The 22,839-nt window shown below is 41.5% G+C and overlaps 1 protein-coding gene across 1 annotated transcript in view; it reads right to left on the reverse strand.

The window, feature by feature from the left end:
- The window catches only part of IQCH (IQ motif containing H), a 51,637-nt gene that overhangs the window by 13,248 nt on the left and 15,550 nt on the right, over positions 1–22,839 (reverse strand). Inside the window, exons 12-16 of the mRNA XM_054272985.1 lie at positions 20,697–20,780; positions 18,326–18,501; positions 14,995–15,267; positions 11,531–11,722; positions 181–301 (exon numbers count right to left, since the gene is read on the reverse strand). Coding sequence (XP_054128960.1) covers positions 181–301; positions 11,531–11,722; positions 14,995–15,267; positions 18,326–18,501; positions 20,697–20,780 — 846 coding nt within the window. The remainder of the gene's footprint in view (positions 1–180; positions 302–11,530; positions 11,723–14,994; positions 15,268–18,325; positions 18,502–20,696; positions 20,781–22,839) is intronic.

The raw sequence follows: 22,839 nt of genomic DNA on the forward strand, positions 1-22,839 counted from the left end.
AGGACAAGTGAATGATAGAACAGTGGCCCATAATTCATTGGTAAATGAACATTTGATGCATAATGGAGAAATAAAAGGAGATAAATATTTAAATGGGCCCAAGACTAACAAGAATATGGCAGACAATATGGCATAATTACTCCTTCTAACACTTCCCAGCGACTTTGCAGTCTTATTTACCTTGAGTAAGAAATGTTTGGAGGAATTTTTCCCATGTAGGGAATCGTTTCTCATTGACTGGCTGTACGTGCTGTGCTAAAAGGCCCGGCAGCTCCTGGGAGATCTTCACCAAAGCTAGCTCCTGCAGAAACAAATTAAATAGAACCACAAGCAATTTTACTACAGAAATGAAAACTGCTTGTGGGGTGATTAAAAACCAGGCCTCCAACAGGCAAAAAAAAAAAAAAAAAGTGGTTACTGTTTACCCACAGTCTGGAAGCCTTTTTTAATTTTTCTGCTTGCTCCTCTTCCTTCCTCCTGCAAACTGTCCTTCTCTGAAAGCCAATCCCCCCCTCAGCACAGCATCTCTTGCATTATAATTTATATCAATAATTGGATCTGGCATCTGAAAATGCCAAGTACTTGGTAACTGCTTTGGGATCAATAGCAGCAGTCAATAACTTGTACATTGCTTGTATTTTGAAGCAGCATATTGAAATAGTCACATATGCCAGCAATAGTTTTGCTGGTTCTATGTTTAAGCTCTTCTATCAACCCAAATACCCTTTAGACAGAAAAAAAAAGAGAAAAAGGAATAAACAAGCGAAAGCATTTCTAAAGCAGGAGATATCCTTTTAAATCTGCAAAATATCTGTAACAAATTCCCAAGTGCCTGTGTCTTTGCTGGGATTTGATTAGTCACTCCGCAGCTAAAGCAGCTTTTTTCCTAGTTTCAAATTCTTTATTATCACACACACAGCCCAGCCCCATTAAATACAGCAAGTAACTGCTCTGCTTTTAGTGCTCCCCAAAGCCCCAGAAGAACAGGAGCATATAAAGTGCAGGGACCCTGACTGGATTGCTTCAGGCTCCTTTCCTTGCTGCTTCATGAGCCTCCCCTGCTCCCCTGGGGCTCTTTCCTGTTTTCCATCCCCTCTGCTCAGCTGCAGCAGTGACCAGCCCTGCTCTGGCCCTGCCATGTCCTCAGCCACCATCACCCCACGCCAGGCTCTGGAGGAACATGAGGAATCCTTGTGGCTGACAGCTAAGAATGGCAAATAAAAAATGAAAGCTGTTTTTCCGGAGCAGTGAGTTTGCAGAGATGCGCTTTGTCATGGAGCACATGATGGAAAGTAACCAAAAATGCAAATTCCAAATGACTGAACTGGGATTTGCCTACCAGCACGAGGAGGATGGAGCAATGATTGGAATCACTGGATGGTTTGGGGGGAAGGGAACTGAAATCCCATCCTTTTCCACCCCTGCCATGGCAGGGACACCTTCCCCTGTCCCAGGCTGTCCAAACCCATCCAACCTTGGACATTTCCAGGGATCCAGGGGCAGCCACAGCTCCTCTGGACAATTGGGGAATATGGGATGAACTCTGAGTGCAGGAGAGCTGGATAAACCCTGCTCCTGGCTGCAGCCACCCTGAGACTGCAGGAAAGGGATTTTCCACCTGGGAAAGGGATTTTCCACCTGGGCCTCAGCTGCCCAGCCATGGAAGGGGGACAACTGAAGGGAAAAATACCTTAAAAATATGGGGGTGCACACATGGTGATGCTGATCTGGGATATGTGGACCCCTATCATATAATAAAGAGGAAAATATGTTCTTGACTTAAAAAATATCACAAAGAAAGGGGTTAAAAGTGGTTTTAGTCAGTAGATCAATACATTGAGCAGCACAGCCTCATGGCAAAAACAAAGGGGCACTTGAAACACGAGATCCAAACTCAGAATTTACCCAAAAAACAAAGGAATACATAAAGCATAAGATCCAAACTCAGAATTTACCCAAAAACAAAGGAATACATAAAGCATAAGATCCAAACTCAGAATTTACCCAAAAACAAAGGAATACATAAAGCATAAGATCCAAACTCAGAATTTACCCAATAATAAAGGAGCACATAAAGCATGAGATCTAAACTCAGAATTTACCCAGCTTCAGGTTTTTACACTGATCATTTCCTGAGGATCTGGAGGAGGAATTTTGGGTTTGGATGGCTGAGCTGACTGAAAGAGCAGAGCAGTGAGCAAACACCCATTGGCCTTGTGTGGGTTTGTGTTTGTGCTGAATTATTGCTGAGCCAACAAGGCACGGGCTGAGGTGGCTCATGAAAATCCTCTCATCTTTGGAGGGAGGATGTGAGCCTTGATGGATGGCCTGGAATTGCTGCCCCACAAATCAGCTCCCAGCTGGCAGTGCACCCAGCAACACCTCTGTCATTCCCTCCTCATCCCTGAGACCTGCTGGCTCGGGGTATGGAGCAATTTAAACAGAAATATGAAAACAAACAAAGCAAGAGCTGTGCCGTGGCTGCCTGAAAGATTTTGATAAATCACAGGGGGGAAAAAACCAAACCAGAAATCTCTGCTGGATGTGGAGGCATTTGGGAGTGCTGTGCCCAGGTTTGTGTAAGGAACAATTAAAGTGGGACACAGATTTCCAGAGCCACAGTTCTGAGCTGTTTCTCCTTTCACACAGAGCTGGGGGATCACACCTGGCTGTGGAAGAAACCTCCCTAACCTGGCTGCAAAATCAGGCTCAACTTCCAAGGAAATTTTCCCTTGCACATCTAAGGATGGTGCTTTAGGATAATAAATCATGGAATCCTGGAGTGGTTTGGGTTGGGAGGGAACTTAAATCCCATCCCATTCCATCCCAGGCTCCAACCTGGCCTTGGACACCTCCAGGGATCCAGGGGCAGCCACAGCTCTGGGGATTGTGAAGGATGTGAGCACCAAACCTGTCTGACAGAAACAAAGCAGGATTTTAAACAAATCGGCAATTCAAGAAAATCTGCCAAGCCTCCCTTGAGCCCCAAGCCCAGGTGGGCTCTCCCAGAACAAAGCCTGGCCACTCAGGGTGCCCACAGAAGGGACTCACCCTTTAGGGATCAGCTCCTGGAATCCTGGTTGGAGGGGTTTTTTTGCAACTGTAAGCTCTAAAAAGGCAATAATCCTGATTATAGGGAGTTTTAGTAGGCAAATTCAAGCCCGCATACAACATTCACCCATGAAGTCAAACCTTTTAAAAGGATCAGTGCTCAGCTGGCTAATTTCATTTAAATTGGACAGTATCTCCAGCAGAGCCTACCAATGTTTTCTCTCTTGATGTGGCCCCAAACAATCCAGGACCACAGGCTCAACAGAAACAGGGAGCATTTGTTCAAAGCTTGCAGCTGATGTTTCTTAGTAGCAGTAAAAATGAGCAGCTCAAATATTGTTTACATCATGTAGAAATCTTTACATCTCTCCCAATTGGTTTAGCACCTTTTTATAACAATGAAGAAGCACCAAAAAAAAAAAAATACAGCTTTTCCCCACTAAATGAGAAATAATTTCTCACCTTTCTGCAAGATGAATTTTGAAAGGTTTTCTTAGGCAGTTGCAACACAAAATTAGGACCAAGAGTGGCAGATGTTGAAGGCAGTGGTAGGAAATCTGCTGGAGACAGAAAAAGAAAGAAAAGCTGAAAAGCTGGTTGAGAAGAGAAATAAATAAATAGGAAGAAGAAATAGAACCAGGAAGAAAGATCTGGGGAAAGCAAGAGGCTGCAGAGTAGGATGCATAAGATGCAGGGGTTTTTAGCTAAAAACCAGATGGAAAGGAAATTATTTAGACCTTGCAAGCAAACAGAGTGAAGAAAGGGACTCCAAATTCCTTTAAAGGAAAGCTGAGTGGGTCAGAGAGGAATAAAATCAGCAGAGAGCTCCTGAGCAATACAAAGTGCCACGACTCTGCTGCAGTCAGTGGAGCTGTGGCAATTTATGCCACTTGGATGGCACAATGGCAATTCCTGCCATTTATAAGCACATCCTTTCTCTCGTGAGCAGTGGAGCTGGGATAACTTACTCCAGCCTGGGTGGGAACTGGTCCAGCCCTGATGTTCTCAGTGACACCAGCAACCACGGAAGAAGGCAGTGACTGCTGCCCAAATGTCCAAAGAACTGCCATTATTTCCTGTTTTGCAAATTAAACTGATTGGGCACTTTTTTCTTATTCTGACAGGTCCACCCCGGCCAGAAGCACAAAGTACCACAGTGAACAGAATAAATGGAGAGGTCTCTAAAACTGGGAATGGCTTTGGAAGCAGCACACTGAACACCCTCTATCTACTTAAAGCGTGCAACCCGATTTAAAGCCCGGGCTTTTCAGTGTTAACTGCAAATTTTAAAATTAAAAAAGTGCCAATTCTGCCTTCCCCAGAGCTGGGAAAGCATGTTCTGAGCTCGGGTCCCATCATGGCAAACAGCCGTCATTACCGCCTCACACAAATGCTTTTCCTATGTAAAATTGCTTTGTAAAATATTTGCTCCATCTGCTGAAAGGAGCAAAGACAATTTTCCCTGATAGCTAATGGCCCATTTCAGCTGCCTGCCATGGAGGGGGTGCAGAACACAGAGCCCACAATCCTGCACTTGCCTGGGCTCATCCTCGCCGCGCGCCGGGCCGGCGCTGCTCCCGCTCAAGGGTTTGTGGGGCTGGGGCACATCTGCCATGCCTCAATGAACCCCACGGACAGGACAGCCCCTTCCAGGCTGCCACAACAAGGAGCTGAGCTCCTTTTCAAATCCCCAGCCCTTCAAGTGCTGCTCCTTTTCTCACGCCACATGGGGCCACGGCTCCGCGCGCTCAGGGTTTGGGCACTGAAAGATCAAGCACTTCTTTTAATTCTAAATTCAACCACACATACACAAAAACCCCACAAAACCCTCTCTGCCCTGCTCCAAACCCCCTCCCAAGCGCTCCTTTCATTGTGCACTTTCCTATTTAGCATCCATTGAAAAGCACATGTTTACATTGTGCCCTGAACTACTTCAACATCTGCTAACAGACCAATAAAAAATAAATAAACCAGGATTGTTTAGGAAGAGAGATCCTTCCTATTTCCTGCAAACACTCCGAAAGTGGCAGCAGCAATTTGCTGCCAGATCCCTGCTCGGAAAACAATCTATGCAGGGAAATCAAAGATCAAATCTGTGCTGCAAAAATCAGCCAGGAAAAGGATCTTCAAAGTGCTGTGAACTCCTCAAATAATTCTGCTTGTTTATCCACTGAATGTTAATTTTAGATTAGGATAATTTTATTAGTTAGTTTGCTTTCTAATCTAAATAAATATTCCAAATTGTGTCTATGGCAAGGTGCATCCTGCATGTTCAAGGGTCCCCACATCTTCCTTCAGAGCAAAGAAAACATAATTGTCATGATCTTCAAAAATCTCTCTTCAAAACAATAATCACGTATTTATTTTAAAGGCAGCATTTGTAAGTTCAGGACATTGGGATGTTGATTCTCACATAAAATGAGATCAGGAGTGTTTGAAGGCATTTTCCTGTATTTTAGAGAGATTTCTGCAAGAGCATTTTCCTGTATTTTAGAGAGATTTCTGCAAGTGCATTTTCTGTATTTTAGTGAGATTTCTGCAAACACACAAACAATTCTGATGTCCTCAGAAGAAAATTATTTTCCCAATTAATTGACTTTCCTTTTTTTCCATCTCTATAAATTTACTACACTTCTGTGACTTGCTCTCCTTTCTGGTTTGTACCTCTAAACAAAATATTCTAATGAATTCCAAAAAATGTGGTTTCAGAAAGAAAAAAAAACCTTATATGGAAAATCCACAGTCACTTCTCAGGAATTTTATGGAAATTGCTGTAATGCTACAGGAATTGTCAGACAAAACCTGCATTGTTTTTCACAAACAACACACACTTAAACTCCCTTTATTCCCAGAGTTGCCTATGCGTTACTTTTTGGATTTTAGCAAAACAAACATTTTTAAAATAATCCAAGCAGGCATTTTATTGGCTGCACCAACATTAAGGCATTTCAGATTTCTTTAGTGCTCCTGCTTTATCCTCTCCTTCCCCACTGTTATTGCTACAAACTGGCACTTAAATTCAATTGATTCAAAATATTCTGGATCCATATGGCCTCAAACCCTGGAGCTGAAGTTCTGATATTGCCTCACTGCTGTTTTCTAGCATTTGCCTCTCCTCCAGTCCCCAGATGGTGGAAGTAACATTTAAACCTCCTTTTCCTCTGCCTTGTACAATAGACCTTGGCACCATTTCAACTGTTTACTCCGGTAATTAACAGCACTGATACCACAACAATTACAACTCCTACAATCTTAGCACAATAATGCTATGAATTAGTGAGAGCTAATGGCTGGAAGGTATAGTGGTTCCAGACTGAGATCTGTGCATTTCTCGAATAAAATAAAAGGTAGGAACAGCACGCTGGCGGTAGACAATGATTACCTAGTAATTAGTTTACACAAAGCTTCCTATTTAATGGCAAAACGCTGTAATTAACGCGTGACAGAAAATCAAAGGGTACTTTGTAAGCATATGAAAAATTAACACTGCAGGCCTATAGCTTTATGTACTGATTAGGAGCATATTAAATCAATAGGACACACAGCCCAACAGCTTGCAGAGCCCCTGCTTGTGGTTCAGGGATGATATTCTGGGTTTCACCAAGCCCAGGGACACAAATCTGCTTTATTTCACCTCAGATTTGCTCATCATGTGCAGACAATCTTAATAAACTGAGGGTTTATTATATGTAGTATATGTATTATAGGTGCAATGAATATTTCAATTATTTGGAATAATTGCTCTGCTCACACTAAGAAAGCTCCAGCACTGCTCCTTTCCATGACTGAGCTCTTCCTGAAGTCTTTGGGCTCCTTTCCTTTCCCTGTTAAACATGATATCAGTTAGAAGAAATGCTAAAATGCTGGAAATGCATTTTCTGGGGATCTGTCAGGGTTTCTGGCCCTCTTGAGGCTGGAAGAATTCCACACCTGCAATTGCACGTGCACAGCTGGCTCCTTCCTTGAGAACCCCCTCCCTGGGCTCTAGGTGTTACACCCAGATCAATCAACAAAAAGTCAGGAAAAAAGCAGTGTTAGGAAGCTCTGCTGTGTTCAAAGGGGGTCAGGAAGGAGTGTGCTGGCACTGGCAGGTTTCTGAAATTACGTTTTTGATGGATTGGTTTTATCCTGATTTGTTTGCGCACACATCCTCCTCTGAGTTCCTGAACTCAGCAAAGAAATAAGATGTGGAAATCTCAGTACATGGAATTCATCCAAGCAGGACACAATCTGCTCCCCACTATTCCTGACTGCCAGCTAATCCCAAAATTCATCTATTACTTCCTGCAGGACTTTTAAAAGCTGACCAAAAAAAGATTCATTTAAAGCAGCATCCTGCATTTTGCATTCCTATTTCCCAACAGCAATCATTGCAAAATCCTGCAAGCAGCACCAAATCTTGTTTTAGGTGATTCAGACCAAAAATTGTCCAGAATTGTCACCTTTTGAAAAGGTTCTGATTTCCTCATTGTAATAAATTAACTGAATTATAGCCTGTAAGGAAAAGAAACGGAGACAAAATCCTCTGACTCAATTGGAGGAGTAAAACTCAAATGTTTTTCTAGCAAAGGCTGCCCAAGTGCATTAAATCTTATTTTTTCCCCTATTTGATGATATTGGACAGATATTTGATGGAGAGTTTTGAAATGGCTGTGTAGCTATCACCAGTTTTTTAAGGGCTTGTTCAGAGAGTATTTGTTGCTTGTTTTTCTGTGTCTTGTTCTATCCCTGGATTTTCAGCTCTTCTTTATCCCTTTGTCTCCAGCCTGATCTTTGTTCTTTTCAGACTTGCTGCTAGATAAACTCACATCATGTTGTTGGTCCTGGTGGTTAATTAAGTCACAGGGTAATAAAAGATAATTCTAAAATTAATTTCAGTAGTAATTTAATCTAGTGATTTACTACAATTCCACATTTATACAAGAGGATGGGATCCTGCAGTCCTGTGTTATTTATATAAAGGGAGTTGTTAAAATAAGAAAAAAGGCAATGCCAACAGGAAGGTGATGTTCTCTTTGCCCTAAAAGGGAAGAGTTTTGGGAGTTTGAGTTCCTAAGAAAAAGGAAAATATGAAGACAGAGTGAGTTTATCCATTACTTGGATACTCTCCCAGCCTCCAAGAAGTCAGAATCCCTCTAAACCAGAGATTGTGTCAGCAATAATGAGAATTTTCCATGAATTTAGTCTCCCAGCAAGGGTCCATAAAAGTTTGGGTGAGATTTTCCAGAATCTGAGCTGCTGACTTGGAGCAGGAATGAGGTGCCCAGCTATACCATATATTAATAAAGACTATGGATATCTTAATCCAGATATTCCAAAAAATGATTCACTTTTTCTTACAGCAGCAAAGCCACTTTTCGTGCTATGCATGGGGTGACTGCAGCTTGAACTAGTACAGAAAACCTGCAGATGTTAAAAATGAATTTATTTGTTCCCTACAATCATCATTCACCCTACAAGATACCGAGTCTCCTTATCAGATTAACTGTTTTTTGGGGTTTTTTTGTACACAACCAGGGCCAGACCCTGATGTTCTTTTCCACACAGGAAGATGTCTCCAGAACCAACCCCATAAGTGCCAAAAGTTCAGCAGTTTCTCTGGATATTGAACCATTGGAGCCTGGGCCTCAGGATAAAATTCCTCTGCTGACAGACTCGAGCAGTGCACAGGGGGCTGATGGACTTGGAGACATTTTGCAATTGATGAATTCAACCCTTCCTGCAGCTGCAGATTAATTGTTCAGATAACTCAGAGGCTGCATTAAGTTAACAAGGTGAAACCCATCCATAATCCTGTTGTGCATTTGGGGCTGCCCCAATGCTGTATTTGCACTGAGGAATCTAAAACCAGGCTCATTTTTAGCTGGAATAGATTTTTACACAGTTCAAACTCACCAAGTCCATTATTTTTAATCTGTTGCCTACTCCACACCACTGAGGAAAATCTGGGTGGCGTGTCTTAAACTGCTATGCAAATGATGCTATTTGTAAGTATTACCATAATTTAGTGCTTACAGTCATGTTCTCATTTCTAATAATTCCACCAGAATGGAGAGGCTTTTCACTGTGCTGCTAGCCTGCAGGATAGTCTTTCATCAAGAAGCTGAATTTTTTAATAACCTGCCAGCATCCGTTTGTGTGTGGCAGTGACACGATGTCTTCATTATCAAAGGAACCAGGTCCCCACACTGCACCAGGACATGAAAGCACAAACTCCTGCTTTGATGTTTAAATGTGGATCATTACAATGGTGTTCCCTGACAAAGGAGTGTTTTAATCCCCTGCTCTCCTGTGCTGAGGCTGGGGAGGCTGTGAGTCCTTATTTCAAAAGAGGGTAAACGTGGAAGGCAGGGAAATTGGAGAAACGTTCAAGGTGCTCGGAACAGCAGCAAGTTCCACACTTTGGAATCACAGAGAGGTTGGATCGGGAGGGATTTTCAGGATCATCCTGATGCCTCAGCTTTCAGCTTTTATATTTTTCAGATTCTGTGCTGCTTTAGTGTGTGGGTCTGGGTTCACATTCAGGGATGGTGAGCTCTGTGCACAGAGCAGGGACACAAAACAATTCCTGCTCCAGCTGGGCACCAAGGACAAATGACCCAAATCTCAGCCCAGGAGCACAAACCCCGTGGGCTGCAGAGAGAAAAACAAGCAGGGTGGGACTGCCCGGGCTAAAGCTGCAATGGGACAATGAACTGCAAGGTGCAAATGGAGCAGAGCTGATCCCAGGGACAGAGCCCGTGCCCCTCGTGCATTTTGGGGCCATTTTGGTTCATCTTGGGTGCAGCCCTGGCTGGGCTCTGGTGCTGCCCAAGGTGGATCCATGGAGGAGATGCTTTGAATGAATCCCTGCTTTATTCTGGAGCTCTGCCCAGCCTCTGCTCCAGCTCAGCCTTCCCAAGGCATCGATCCCATCCCATCACCTCCCACCATCCCAGGCTGCTCCAAGCCCTGGCCAGCCTGGCCTGGGACGCTTGCAGGGATCAGGAACCCAGAGCTTCTCTGGACAACTTTGGCAAAGGCCACGTCAGCACTGGCCTGGAATTGTCTGCTGACTTTGGGAAATGAGATCAAATTCATTATTCCATATTTGTTTCCCAACTTCCAACGTGTGTTTGCATTTAGGGGTTTGTCACTGGTTGTACCCAAGCTCGAGGCAGCAAAAAGGAAGTCTGGGCTCCCTGTGGCCTTTATGCAGAACCACTTAGGGAAAGAATGGAAAAGGCACAGAAACAGGGAATGTCACTGCAATCAGGGACAACTGCAGTGCTGGCTCCTGGTTGTGTCCTGGCTCAGGTCTGGGGGCAGGCCCTGGACACATCCTGAGCTTTGTGTCCCACTGGGCTGGAATTTCAGGGTCTGCTTCGTCCTGCCTGACTTGCACATCAGAGGAATTATCCCTTCAGCTTTCTATCAGGAACTGTTTTATAATGTGGAATTATTCTGTATCTGTCAAACACAGCAGAACTGTAATCAGCCCAATTTGAAACTTTAATATACAATATAATTCAATCAACCCCAAATTTCAAATCCGTTTTGATTGAATTTAAAAAAATCAGAGGAGCTATAATGAGTAGTTTATGTAAATTAAACAATTTTTCTGGATACATTCCTTCTGGCTTAAAAACCATTACATTAGGAATGAATTTGGCAAGATACACAGAAATATCAAATGCTTATTGAAATTAAGACATTTAAATACCAATGAATATTTAAACTACAAATAGTTCTTGGAATGCCAGAATAATGAAGTGTGGTTTCATATGGATTTTTCTGCAGTTAAAATGTATCATCTTCCAGCTTCTCAGTCCTGGGGATTCTTAGGAATCCAGGAGTGCCTGAGTTCATGCTCTAATGTTTCCCTTAGATTTTTACAGATGGCTCTCCTTACCTGAACATCCCTGGTAATAAAACTTACAGCAGCTTAATGATCACCAAAACCTACAAGTGTTGTCTCATAGAGGTTTAAAAACTATTAATGAGGCAAAACATCCAGAAAAAAATAATCCATAGAAAACCAGCTGAAAAACCAATCAGTTTGTACGATTTCAAATTAGTGGCGTTCAGCTATTTTAATGCCAATCCCAATTAATCTTTGTTTCAATAATTCCAAATTTCTATGGAAAGAATTCCAATGGAGATTAGGCTGTGCTGCCTATAAACCTTCCTTCATATGTCTTCACAAAAATATATAAAATTTTATATGTATAAAAAATGTATAAACCCTGCCTTTTATTGCATAGGAAGTGTTACAAATCCTTCCACAGTCGGCTGCCAGGCATTCCTTCATATTTTGGAATATTATTTTGGAATATTTCCCTGTTTTATTTGAATTACTGCTGCTTTGTGATGCCAGGCTGGGCTGTGATGTCAACATTTACCTTCGAATGAAGGCTCAGGGAGGAGATTTGCAGCAAGCAGGGACCTCAGGGGACACAAAGAGCCAAGACAACCCAGAAGACGCAGTTTTGTTACTCACACGAGCCTGGCTCTCCCTCCACGCCTCCACACCACGTTCCTGCTGCTCCCTCTGGATCCAGGGGTGGCATTCCAGGTGAGAAATGACATCACAGAAGGCAGTGCCATCTCCTGCACGCTCATCATCCACCTTGAAGAGCCAGCGCTGCACCTCCAGGTTGTCCAGGACGAGCTGGCTGAGGGCACGGAGCAGCTGCAGGGCAGGGACACAAAACCCTTCACACCTCCCGCTCCCAAACATTGATTTGGGACATTTATTAATATTTATTTTCCTAAATACATGTGGGAAATGGATTTCTAGACAATCCTCAAAGCCTGACAGAAGGCTCACATAGTGTGATTTGAAAGATAGAGTTTGCACCTTGGCTAAAGGAGCTTTAAGTTTCTATATATTGATTAAGATGACATACATTGAGTATTATATATTTTATATATAAAATATTATATATTAGATAATATATACCATATTTTAGACATTATATAATATTATTTATAGTGTAATTATTTATTAAAATAAGTTTCTATACATTAATTATTATAGTGACAATGCCAGTGATAAAGCCCTGTGTGATAGATATAGTATGATATATTATATTATATATTATATTGACACTATATTTTATATATTATTAATATTATATTATAATTATTTATTAAAATAAGTTTCTATACATTATTATAGTGACAATGCCAGTGATAAAGCCCTGTGTGATATATAGTATGATATATTTTGTATATAAAATATTATATATCAGATACTATATACACTGTATTTTATTTATTATATAATATTATATATATTATAATTATTTATTAAAATAAGTTTCTATTGAAACTTCTATTGTATTCTAATGATTATTATAGTGACAATGTCAGTGATAAAGCCCTGTGTGATATATATAGTATGATACATTTTATATATAAAACATTATATATTCTATTAGATAATATAGACACTATATTTTATATCTTATTTAATATTATATATATTATAATTATTTATTAAGATAAGTTTCTACACATTGATTATTACAGTGACAATGTCAGTGACAAAGCCCTGTGTACTTCATTGTGCACAGCAATCAAAGAACAAAACCATCAAAGAAGTTTTTTCTGTCCAAGAGAGAGGGGGAAATGTGGGAAATGGATTTGTAGGAAATTCTCAAAGCTTGACAGAAGACCCATAGTGGGCATCCATATGCAAAGCTTGAGCTAAGACATGATGATTTAGAAATGCCCTGGAATAGGACAGACATTGCTGAGAGAGAAATGGAACTAGAAACAAGGTTCAAAGGATGGCCTTACAAATAAAACTAGATATTTCAGAGAAACAGAACTATGAAAGATGCATTGCAGTAGGACCCACAAGGGGTTATTTTAGATGACTGGCTTTAAGGCATTTATAACATGGTGTGGCTAAAGCTGATAGACCAAGAAACACTTAAATGTAATTAGGAAATAGTTGGCTGCTGATTGCAATGTCATGAATTATAACATCTGTATTGTCTGAAAATGGAATAAAAGTTTCAAAACACCTCTCAGTTGCCCATCTCTGGGTCAGGAAAGGGCATAACCCAACAATATGGGTTCCTTTTCTCAGAGGTGTTTGTGTTACAGCTGTTTGGGTGTGGATTGAAAGCTGCCTTTAAGACATCCCTGTTTTCTGCACAGAGGAATTTGCTGCCCAGGTGTTGTTTTTTGGTTTTGTCTGAGGTTTTGGATCACCAGGAGTGCTCCATAACCATTTGTGACAGGGAACACAGTGGGATGGACGATGCTGTTTGCAAAAATGTGCCAGGGTAGCACCAGCCCAAGCAGCTGGGAAAGGCTGCTGCTGGAGAGGGCATCCCATGGTTATAAATGCACGGAGGAGGTACCAGGCAGGCTTTATAAAAATGCTAATTATTTATTTGTGTATGTACACAGATTTAAATGGCTTCCAAATGCCTTTTGCCCAGCTGGTGCAGGATGCAATTAGCTTCTTAGAAACTGCAAATGACTTTGAACCTGCTGAAAGTATTCTCAGATCTTGTTGCATTGGCTGGAGTCTTCTACGTTTTACAGAGTAATTTGAGGGATTTTTGTTTCTTTTTTTTTAAAGATTGACCTAAAATACAATTACATGTGTTCCATTTGTGGCTTTTGAGAATCACATAAATGTGTTTTTCTTGAGGGCTCCCCCTACAGTAATGAAAAGGATCAATAATCCTGTAAGGACTGTACCAATCACAAAGAATTATGTGCTATCTTTAAGTGAAAATTGAATTGTGCTTTACCATGGTGTCACCTCACTTTGATTATTTAACCTAAAATGTCAATATTTCATACAAGCAAACAACAGAAGGAGAAATTCCATAACCCTGTAGGATGAACCAGAAGTATTGTTAAATAATTTACGTGAATCAAATAAATCAAACAGCTGTTTTGCCGGTCATTGATCATATATTTATTTCATCTACTGGAGAAGTAGCAATGGATTTGTGTAGCTTAGACTGTTCAGTGCTAAAGGTGATTAATAAAAACTAAAGCAATGTGAAAAGCCTCTTGAAGAAGCAGGAGCACCTACAAAAAACCTTAGCAATGATTATTTTCCTGGATGAGAAGTAATACCACCATAAAAATGTTGAGTTTTTTTTAAATAAATACATAAACATATCATTGTAAATTGCAAAATCAGCTTAGAGAATAATATACTGAGGGACTGGCTGCAAAATAAACATGTAAAAAGAAAGCACAGAAGCCTCTTGTGCCTTGTAATTTCAGTTCAATAGGGTTTTGTTATCTTCCTACTGGTCATGCCAACAAGAGAGATGAATTTAGCAATGATAGGCTGCAAAGTAAAACTGCAAAGATGCTCAGTGAGGCTCAGTGGGAACAGGCTCATTGAAGGGAGATTTCTTCCCCTTAGACCAAGGATTTTTGGAAAACGTGCCATCTTCATTCACTGGTAAAACGGATTAATTTCATGACTTCACCAGCACAAACTGTCTCAAATATTGGACCAAACACTTTTATATCCTTAAGCCCATGAAGAGAACCAGAGTAATTGTGTTCCTTCCTGCCTTGGGCACAAACTGCATTTAATTGAGCCAAGAAAGGACCCAACCTCACCCAAGACTTGCTCAAACCCATGAGGGTTTGGGAGTTACCACTGGAAAAATAGTTCGGAGTTACTATTAAAAAATAACCCAGCATCCAGAAAAAAAACCTGCTATGATTGTCAAAGTTCAGTTAGAAAAGAAAAATAAATAGCAAAATTCCTAAATGTGCCACAAAATTTGCTAAAAATCAAATCCCACCCAAGAGGTTGGGTTGGCTTCAAGCAAAGCCCCTAAACGTGCCACAAAGTTTGCTAAAAACCAAATCCCAGCCCAGGCACTGTAGGTTAAACATTTGCAATATAAAACTGTTGTTCCTTGATGAGGGTCTCATCAGTGGAGTTATTGGAATGACCCCAATGCTCACCTGCTCCCTGCTGTGGATGTCCCCCTCTCCAGGAGGGGTTGGCACTCCAGCACTGGCAAAGATTCTCTTGCTGCCGGACTTGGTGCTGCAGAGCTGAGCCACTGCTGGCTCCGAGCCCAGAAGTGGCACCTGGAGCTGGTCAGCCACAGCCAGCTCATCCAGGTGGGGAACACCCCCAACCATGTAGGCATCCCTGCCCTGGAGCAGAACCTGGAGCCTCTGCAGCGTCCTGGGGCTGTACTTGAGCACCGTGGCCAGGCACATGTGGTGCTCCTGCAAAAAGAGAACATTTATTCTTCATTTATTCTTATGAAAAGTGGGGGTTTTGTTGTTTTTTTTTTCTCCTCCCCCTAATTCCTAATGTTGCCCACAATAAATACATTATTAATAGCAGGCTGGGTTATGACCTATCCTGTAGCTTAGCAGTTTAAATTGATAAAAGCTGTTGGGGTGAGGCTCCATAATCGTGCACATCTTTAGTGGGCTGGAAATGGCCTCGTTGGGAATAGAACTAATTACTACACATCTGTATTTATTTGATCCGTGTGGAATTATCCTTCTGTCAGGCACAGAGGCTGCTGGCCTTTGGATAATAGTGATTCATCTCAGCAACACTCCTGGCATGGTTTAACTCCAGAGCTCCTCAAAATCAATAAAAAAATGAAGAATCTCCCCCTCCCTATAGCAGGCAATGTATTTCACATACAGTTCAGGGTATTTGAAGTGATTCTCTGAGAATAAAACACTTTGATTTACAAAAGCTTTCAGTGCTTACATTAAATTACTGGGGATGCACATTTCCATTTCACAGGAGCTCTGACTGCTGATCTAAAGGAGCATTTAAGGAGAGGGGAGCAGTTTTGTAGTAGGTTTTTTTTTTTTTGCTTAAAACACAAGGGTTCCAACTTTTTTGAAGGAATTTTTCATTTCTTCCCAAAAAAAGATCTATTGCTGAACAAGCAGCTCATGACATACCCTACAAACTGAATTTAATTAAGAATATCAGTCATGGCAGGTGAAACCTCAGAAATGTTTTAAACAACATATATCCCATGCATATATTCCAATTATATTCCCAAAAATATACTGAGGATGAGACAGGGATAGAGAAATCCACTGCAATAAGTTGTTATGAACAAATCATAATCCCCACAAGGAGAAAATCATCTTCCTACTGAGATTTCATCTCATTTAGGCATCAGGAATTTTCAGGATAAGGTAAATCCTGGATTTGCCAGGGATTTCCAGCACTGAAGGACACAGAATATTTTCCTCCCAAGTCCTGGATGTTCATTGCCAGGGACTGAAGTAGAAATCCTGATTTGGATAGGGAGGATGGTGCTGGAAAGGAACACAAGGAATCTCCTTGGTGCTTCCTCACACCAAACACAGCTCCAAAGTGCCCAGATCTCTCTGTGCAGGAGTTGGGCACCCTGCAAGGACAGCAGGAATGGGACATTCCCCAAAGCTTCAGCAAAAAAAGAGAATTACAGAAGTTACAGGGTGAAAAGAACAGCAAACAAATCACCTGGAGCCCTTTTGCTTGGATCAGTTTTAAAGGCAGGACATTGCAAGCCCTGCTCCATGGATGGATTCCCTTTGCGGGGCCTGGCCCAGCCCAGAGCTCTGCCTGCAGGAACAGGATCCATTCCCAGCCTGGGGCCAGTGGGGCTGTGGGGAGGAGATCTGCTTTGTGCCCCTCAATAATGGATTTTACAGCTAATTAAGGAGGTCAGGCTGTAAAAGCTGCTTCATTCCTGCTTTTTGAGAGGGCTAGAGCTGCCAGGGTATATGGAAGTGGGAGGGAGAGCAGGGAAGAGCAGAACTGAGGGATTCCAGCAGGAACAGGGGATATGGGATTAACCAAAGTTCTTGGCTCTCAAACCTGTTGATTTCTGTTTTGTTTTCAGCTTCCCAAGATCCCAGATCTGCCCTTGGCATCAGGATCACAAGGAGAGCAAAGCTGCCTCCCCCTGGACACTCCTCAAGTGCAGGATCAGGCCCAGCTCTGCCTTTCCCACACATTTTCCTGTGCAGGGCTGATTTGTGCCTCTGGAATTGCTAAAAGGAGCCCTCTGAAGTGGCCTTCAAGCCACAATTTCATTGATTGGGAATAAATTTCGATCTATTAGGTGCAATAAAAGTTTTCTATTCAATAACCCAGGAGAAAGATCTTTTATAATAACTTATAAAGCTCAAACCCTTACACAGCCCAGATTGGCACTGGAGCCAAGGGATGACCAAGAGCAGTTCTGAGCAGGTTCCTCTCCACACAGAGAATGTATTAATTTAAAATATTAATTATTATATGATAAAGAACACATTTTAAATGAAAACAAGGTGGGTTTTGCACATTAAAGGTGCATGGCACCAAAGAGCCATGGTTACCTCAACCTGCTTCACCTAAATCTGGTGTTGCCCATTCTCCTGACAGATCTTTGCATTAATTCATAATTGGAAGTTACTATTGCAAAAATAATCCAGAGAAAAACCCTGCTATGACTGTCAAAGTGCAACTTAAAAAGAAAAAATAGCAAAACCAGCAGCAAGGTTTCAAGTAAAGCCCCTAAATGTGCCACAAAGTTTGATAACAATCAAATCCCAGCCAAGACACTGTGGGTTTAATATTTCAATTAGAATATAAATACTATTTAAATTAGAATATAGATTTTAGAATATAAAACTATTGTTCACTGTGAAGTGTCCACTGCACTGCAGCATTTCCAGAAACACTGGACACACTGTACATTAATTAGAACATGTTTTAGCACATGGATTTAAATCTGACTTGACAGGTTTGGAACTAATATTTCTCTATTATTAATTGCTATTCTGGAACTATCACTGTTGTATTATTGGAGCTCATATTTATGTATTGTTCTGACCTGTTTGAAACTCAGATTTCTGTATTATTACCTAACTTTGTTTAAGCCTCGTTCTTTAAGGAGCTCTGCACTGGATTTAGTTGCAAGAGCCACGGCAAACACAGCAATGATTGAGTGCTGGGCTAGCCAGAGATAAAGTTGGAGTAATAAGAATGGTTTATTGCTATGATTTGCTTAGAAATATAAATCTATCAAGTTCCCAGTCCCAAGCACGGAGTCAGAAGGGACAAGAGCCTACAAATAGCCAATTTAGGACTATCTCAAGCAAGTCTATAAAGCTAAACCAGGATATTTATTTCCAATGCTCTAACTAGTAGTCTAATCAGTAAAGCCCTTAAACTTGCAATAATATTTCACTGATGTGTACCAGAGCGTTGCAAGTTATAAAATTTCCAATTTAATTTTACTGCATCCCTCAAGCTGTAGTAATTAGAAGACAAACTCACAGGGAAGCTGTTTATAGCTTCAGGGGTGAGAATTCTGAACCTGTCCTGCAGGTCAGCCATGTCCTCAGGGTTCCCAGATCTAACAGCTGCCTGCAGACCCAGGAGTTTATTGTAGTACTGCAGTAACTCCTCACTCAGAGCAAGGGGGCAGATGTAGATGACGTCCACGTTGGCATCTGAAACAAAGGGGCACGGTGCTCAGTGCTGGGACAAGGGTGCCACACTCCCAACAGCAATGCCAGCATCCCCAACCCTCTGCTCACCAACAGCCCTCCTCCAAATGCACTGCAAATAGAGAAAAATGGGGGTTCATCCCCAAATCTTAGGGCTTTTTGCTGTGCTTCAGCATTTCTCTGCAGGCAGGGCAGTGACCCAGAGGAAGAGCTGCTTCCCGGGATTCAATCTGCACAACATATTGGGGCAGGATTTGGGAAGTGGTGCAGGGGGATTTGTGAGCCCAGCTCCCATTAACATCGATGGGAATTGAACTGCTTGGAAAATATATCCCATTAATGCCAGTAAATTATAAAACTGAGCCATTCAGTTGAGAAAGCTGAGGAAATTGCAATTTTCTACGCTGCCTGGATTTTCCATGGGCTGTTCCTACTCCTGCGCTGCCCACACAAAAGCTCAGGGTGGGGTGTCATTAATAACCATTGCTGGCAGGGCAGTGTGCAGGGCAGCACGGGGGGGAAATCTGCTTTTCCTCATGGAAAACAGCTTGGGCTGAAGGGCTGTGTCCACACAGAAGGAAAATCCGTAACACAGGCAGTTTGGGAAAATTGTAACCACTCTGTTCTGCTAAAATATTAATGGCAATAGATGAGCTAATGAATTAATGGGCCTTGAGGCAGTGATAGGCAAAGAGCACTCCAAGATTTTGATCCAAATCAGTGGGAAGCCTTGCATTGTTTTATTGTGCACAAGTGCCAGGGATAACTGCTATTGCATGGAAGGACTGCAGCACAGCAAGGCCTGGACAAGGAAACCCTGAGCCAAATGTTGGAAAGTGAATGAGAGATCCCATGGCTTGGCTTTGTTTTGCCAGAGCTGCAGGGAAATAATGCACATTTTAAAAGTGAGGCCAGAACTCACCTGAGGCATTGCAGTACCACAGAGCCCACAAGCAGAGTATTTGTATAATTATTTACCAGATCACTTTCAAAAATAACTAATGGAAGAGTTCAGCACCATTCACCAGTCAATACTCAAATGCAAAACTGACAACTCAGGTGAATTTGGGAATAAAAAGCCTCAGCACATTTTACTGCTGTGACACTGCCCTATAAAGAGAGATAAAGTCTCCTCAAGACACAGGGGGGCTCCAGGGAGAGCTTCACTCACAGGAGATCACAAACAGCAAGGAAATCCTCGGCTTTTCCAAAGAAAAACCAAACCAAAATGGAAAATCTCAGTGCTCCTCTGCCAGGCACAGGTAAAGCACGTGATCCAGTCCATAATTTAGTTAATAGTTCACTAGTTTGTATCTTCCTTGTAGTCTATTTTACAGCAGAACCAATTTTCACGTTCAGAAATCAGAAGAAAAATGTTTAATGTGTGACTTTGTCCCTTTAAGTTTCTATCATTTAACAGCCAAAAAAATCCACATTAAAAATATAAATAAAAAACCAGTACAGTGGAAAAAACCCAGTATTAGTGCCTAGATAATATATAAAGGCAATTACATTATTATTTTAGGCAACTGTAAATTTCTGGATCTAATATATTTTTGTTCCAAACTTACTAAATGGCATTTATAAAATAATCATGATCCTGAAATATACATGAATCATGTAAAATATGTCATTCCAGGGAGCCAATGCAGTTGGTCACTGCTAACTAATATCCTTCCCTGCTTTGCTTAAAAGAAGCCTGCCAGGAAAAAACACCCCAAACTTTTAAATAGATGCCTTTTGCCTTATTTGCTGGTTTAAAAGGAAAAAAAAAAGGGTTTAAATAAGGGCTTGCTCTTTTGCAGCACGTCTTTCTCTCTCCCTCATTTTGGGAGCCCTGAATGCTCTGTGGGGCTGAGCAGCTCACAGGAGGAGCTGCTCCACCTCAGCACAGAGGGGCAAAAATATCCATATTTTTTATGGATAACATGGCCAGAAATGCCACAATTCCTTCTCAGCTTCTCCCTGCTCTATATTTAATACTAATAATAAAAAAAAAAAAAGTCCTTGTGCTGTTTCCTTTCAGTGACAGCTGGGGGAATAACCAGAGAGCAGGAGCTGATCACATACCCAGGATGTCAGAGCCTGTGCTCTATATTTGATATTAATAATAATTTTAAAAAGTCCTTGCGCTGTTTCCTTTCAGTGGCAGCTGGGGGAATAACCAGAGAGCAATAATCAGAGGGGCTATCACCTACCCAGGATGTCACAGAGCCTCCCCATCTGCAGGTTCTGCTGGACAGCAAGGTCAGGGATGTGCTCACGGATGTGTTGGGAATACCCTGGAAAACAAGGAAAGCCCCCCCTCAAACTGCAGTCAGAAAAACCCTGGTACAGATTTGGGGGAAAAAAAAATCAGATTTCTGGATTCAAAAAAGCTGGGAAAAAACCCTGTTTGAAATCTCACAGCACTCACTGCAGCATTTCTCTGAATTTACTTTTATTACTGATGTAACTTCACATTTTTCTCTCATTTAAATACAGACCTGAATGTTACAGCCCTACAGAGTTTTCTAATTTAACCATGCAGACCATTTTGCTGGGAGTCTTTCATGTTGCTGGATAATTTTTTTTTTTTGTAAACACTGGAGAAGAAAAAAAAAATGACACCATCATTAAGCAAGAATCCTGGTAATTTTGTCCTTCACACAGATAAAAGGCACCCGAGCCACTTCATTAAGGAGATGTCTCAGTGCTACCTGCTCACTTTGTTGCAGAGGAAAGGTGAGTGACAGCCTGTCTGAGCCTGGATTATCCCTTATCAGGTCACAATTCCAGCTGATTCCCTGCTCACGTTCAAAAACGCTGCAGGAAACGACAGCAGCACTGTAACTATAATTTTTTGAAGGCTGTAATTTTCAAATTGGTGGAATTCCAAAGGAATTGTGGTGTCTGTGCAAACAGCCACAGATCTACTGACAAGCACCAGCAGGGATATTAATTGTTTAATCCATCAGGATTAATCCCATTTTTCAGTGTTTGCCATAAAAACTTGACTGATTCAGGAACAAGATCCTTACATTTCCAAATATCTGCACATGGAAAATTATCAGAAACTCAGGGAAAGCTTAATTTGGCTAAAATCTGCTCAGTTATTTCAGTGCTTTCATGTAGAGAACAGCAAAGTGGATATTTCAGCCTAATTACAAAGACAATTACTACAAGCGATCAGCATTCTAAGGTGCTGTGGCAATTGCACACAGAACATGAGAAAATACAGAGAAATTTAAATTACCAGTTTAATTTTTGGTCATTTCTTACCAAATTTACATTACAGTCAGCACAGTGGTACCAGGCATTTGGAGAACTCATCTAAGAAAAATATATTGATTTTATTTTTTTTTTACTCCTCTGGTATTAAGCTACAGTAATTAGAAAAAAGCTTGCTCAGAGTATTTAAACTTTAGTCTCAAGGCTTCATTTTGTTCTCCCACCCAATTTGAAGGCACTAGAAATGCTGCCTAATATTTTCAAACCATTTAAAAGTCAGCCTCAATGCAGCTCATTCCCTTACCCTGAAAACATTGGGTTTTAGGAATGGAGCAAAAAAATAACATGCTAATATCACTTGGAAAGCCAGGAATTATTTGAAAGCAATAACAAAGTGGCAATTAAATAAGCTAAAATCTGCATTTTGCTCAGGCTCTGCAGATGCAGTGCTGTAGCACTGTACTTTGCACGGGGAGGTTAATAAACCATATTAAGTGACAATATATTAACTTGCACTGGCATGACCCCATTAGATTTAATGAGGAATATTCACTGCTGGTGAGTCCTCCCCTCCCACTGGGCAGGATGAACCACATTCCTCCTGACCCACCTTGAACATTCCAAACTCCACAACTGGACACCTGAGAAATCTCATTAAAGGGTTAATTATTAAAAAGATATTCCTTTTCTTCCAGTTTAAACAAACCCCAGGCCAAATAAATGCAATATATGGTGATCATAGCCTCATGTTCCAGTGCAGCTGTGCCCATCAGTTCTGGTTCCTGCACAAGAAATTCCAAATGGTGCCTGGAATTTGGGATGTGGACAAAGGAGCACTTGGGAGCGGGACTGGGTTTGGCATTCATGACTCCAAAGTGCAGGAGCAGTGCTAAAGTAAGAGGAATTAATTCCCCTTCCAACCTCAGCCCTTTAATGACCCTTTAATTGACATTTCCTTAATAAATTCTGCTCATCTCCAAGTGGCTTCTCCCAACAAAGAATCCTCAAATGTTCCCTGGAGAACAGGAACAGCAGAGGGGGACAGGACGGAAAGTTCTTGGGCAGGATCTGAAGGGGAAGGAGGAAAAGGAGCTGGGATCACTCACCTGCAGCTCCCCAGGACCTGGGACA

Source organism: Melozone crissalis, unplaced genomic scaffold, assembly GCF_028551555.1.
Source record: "Melozone crissalis strain CALT ecotype California unplaced genomic scaffold, PUWL_Pcris_2 ptg000014l_1, whole genome shotgun sequence".
Classification (NCBI taxonomy): domain Eukaryota; kingdom Metazoa; phylum Chordata; class Aves; order Passeriformes; family Passerellidae; genus Melozone; species Melozone crissalis.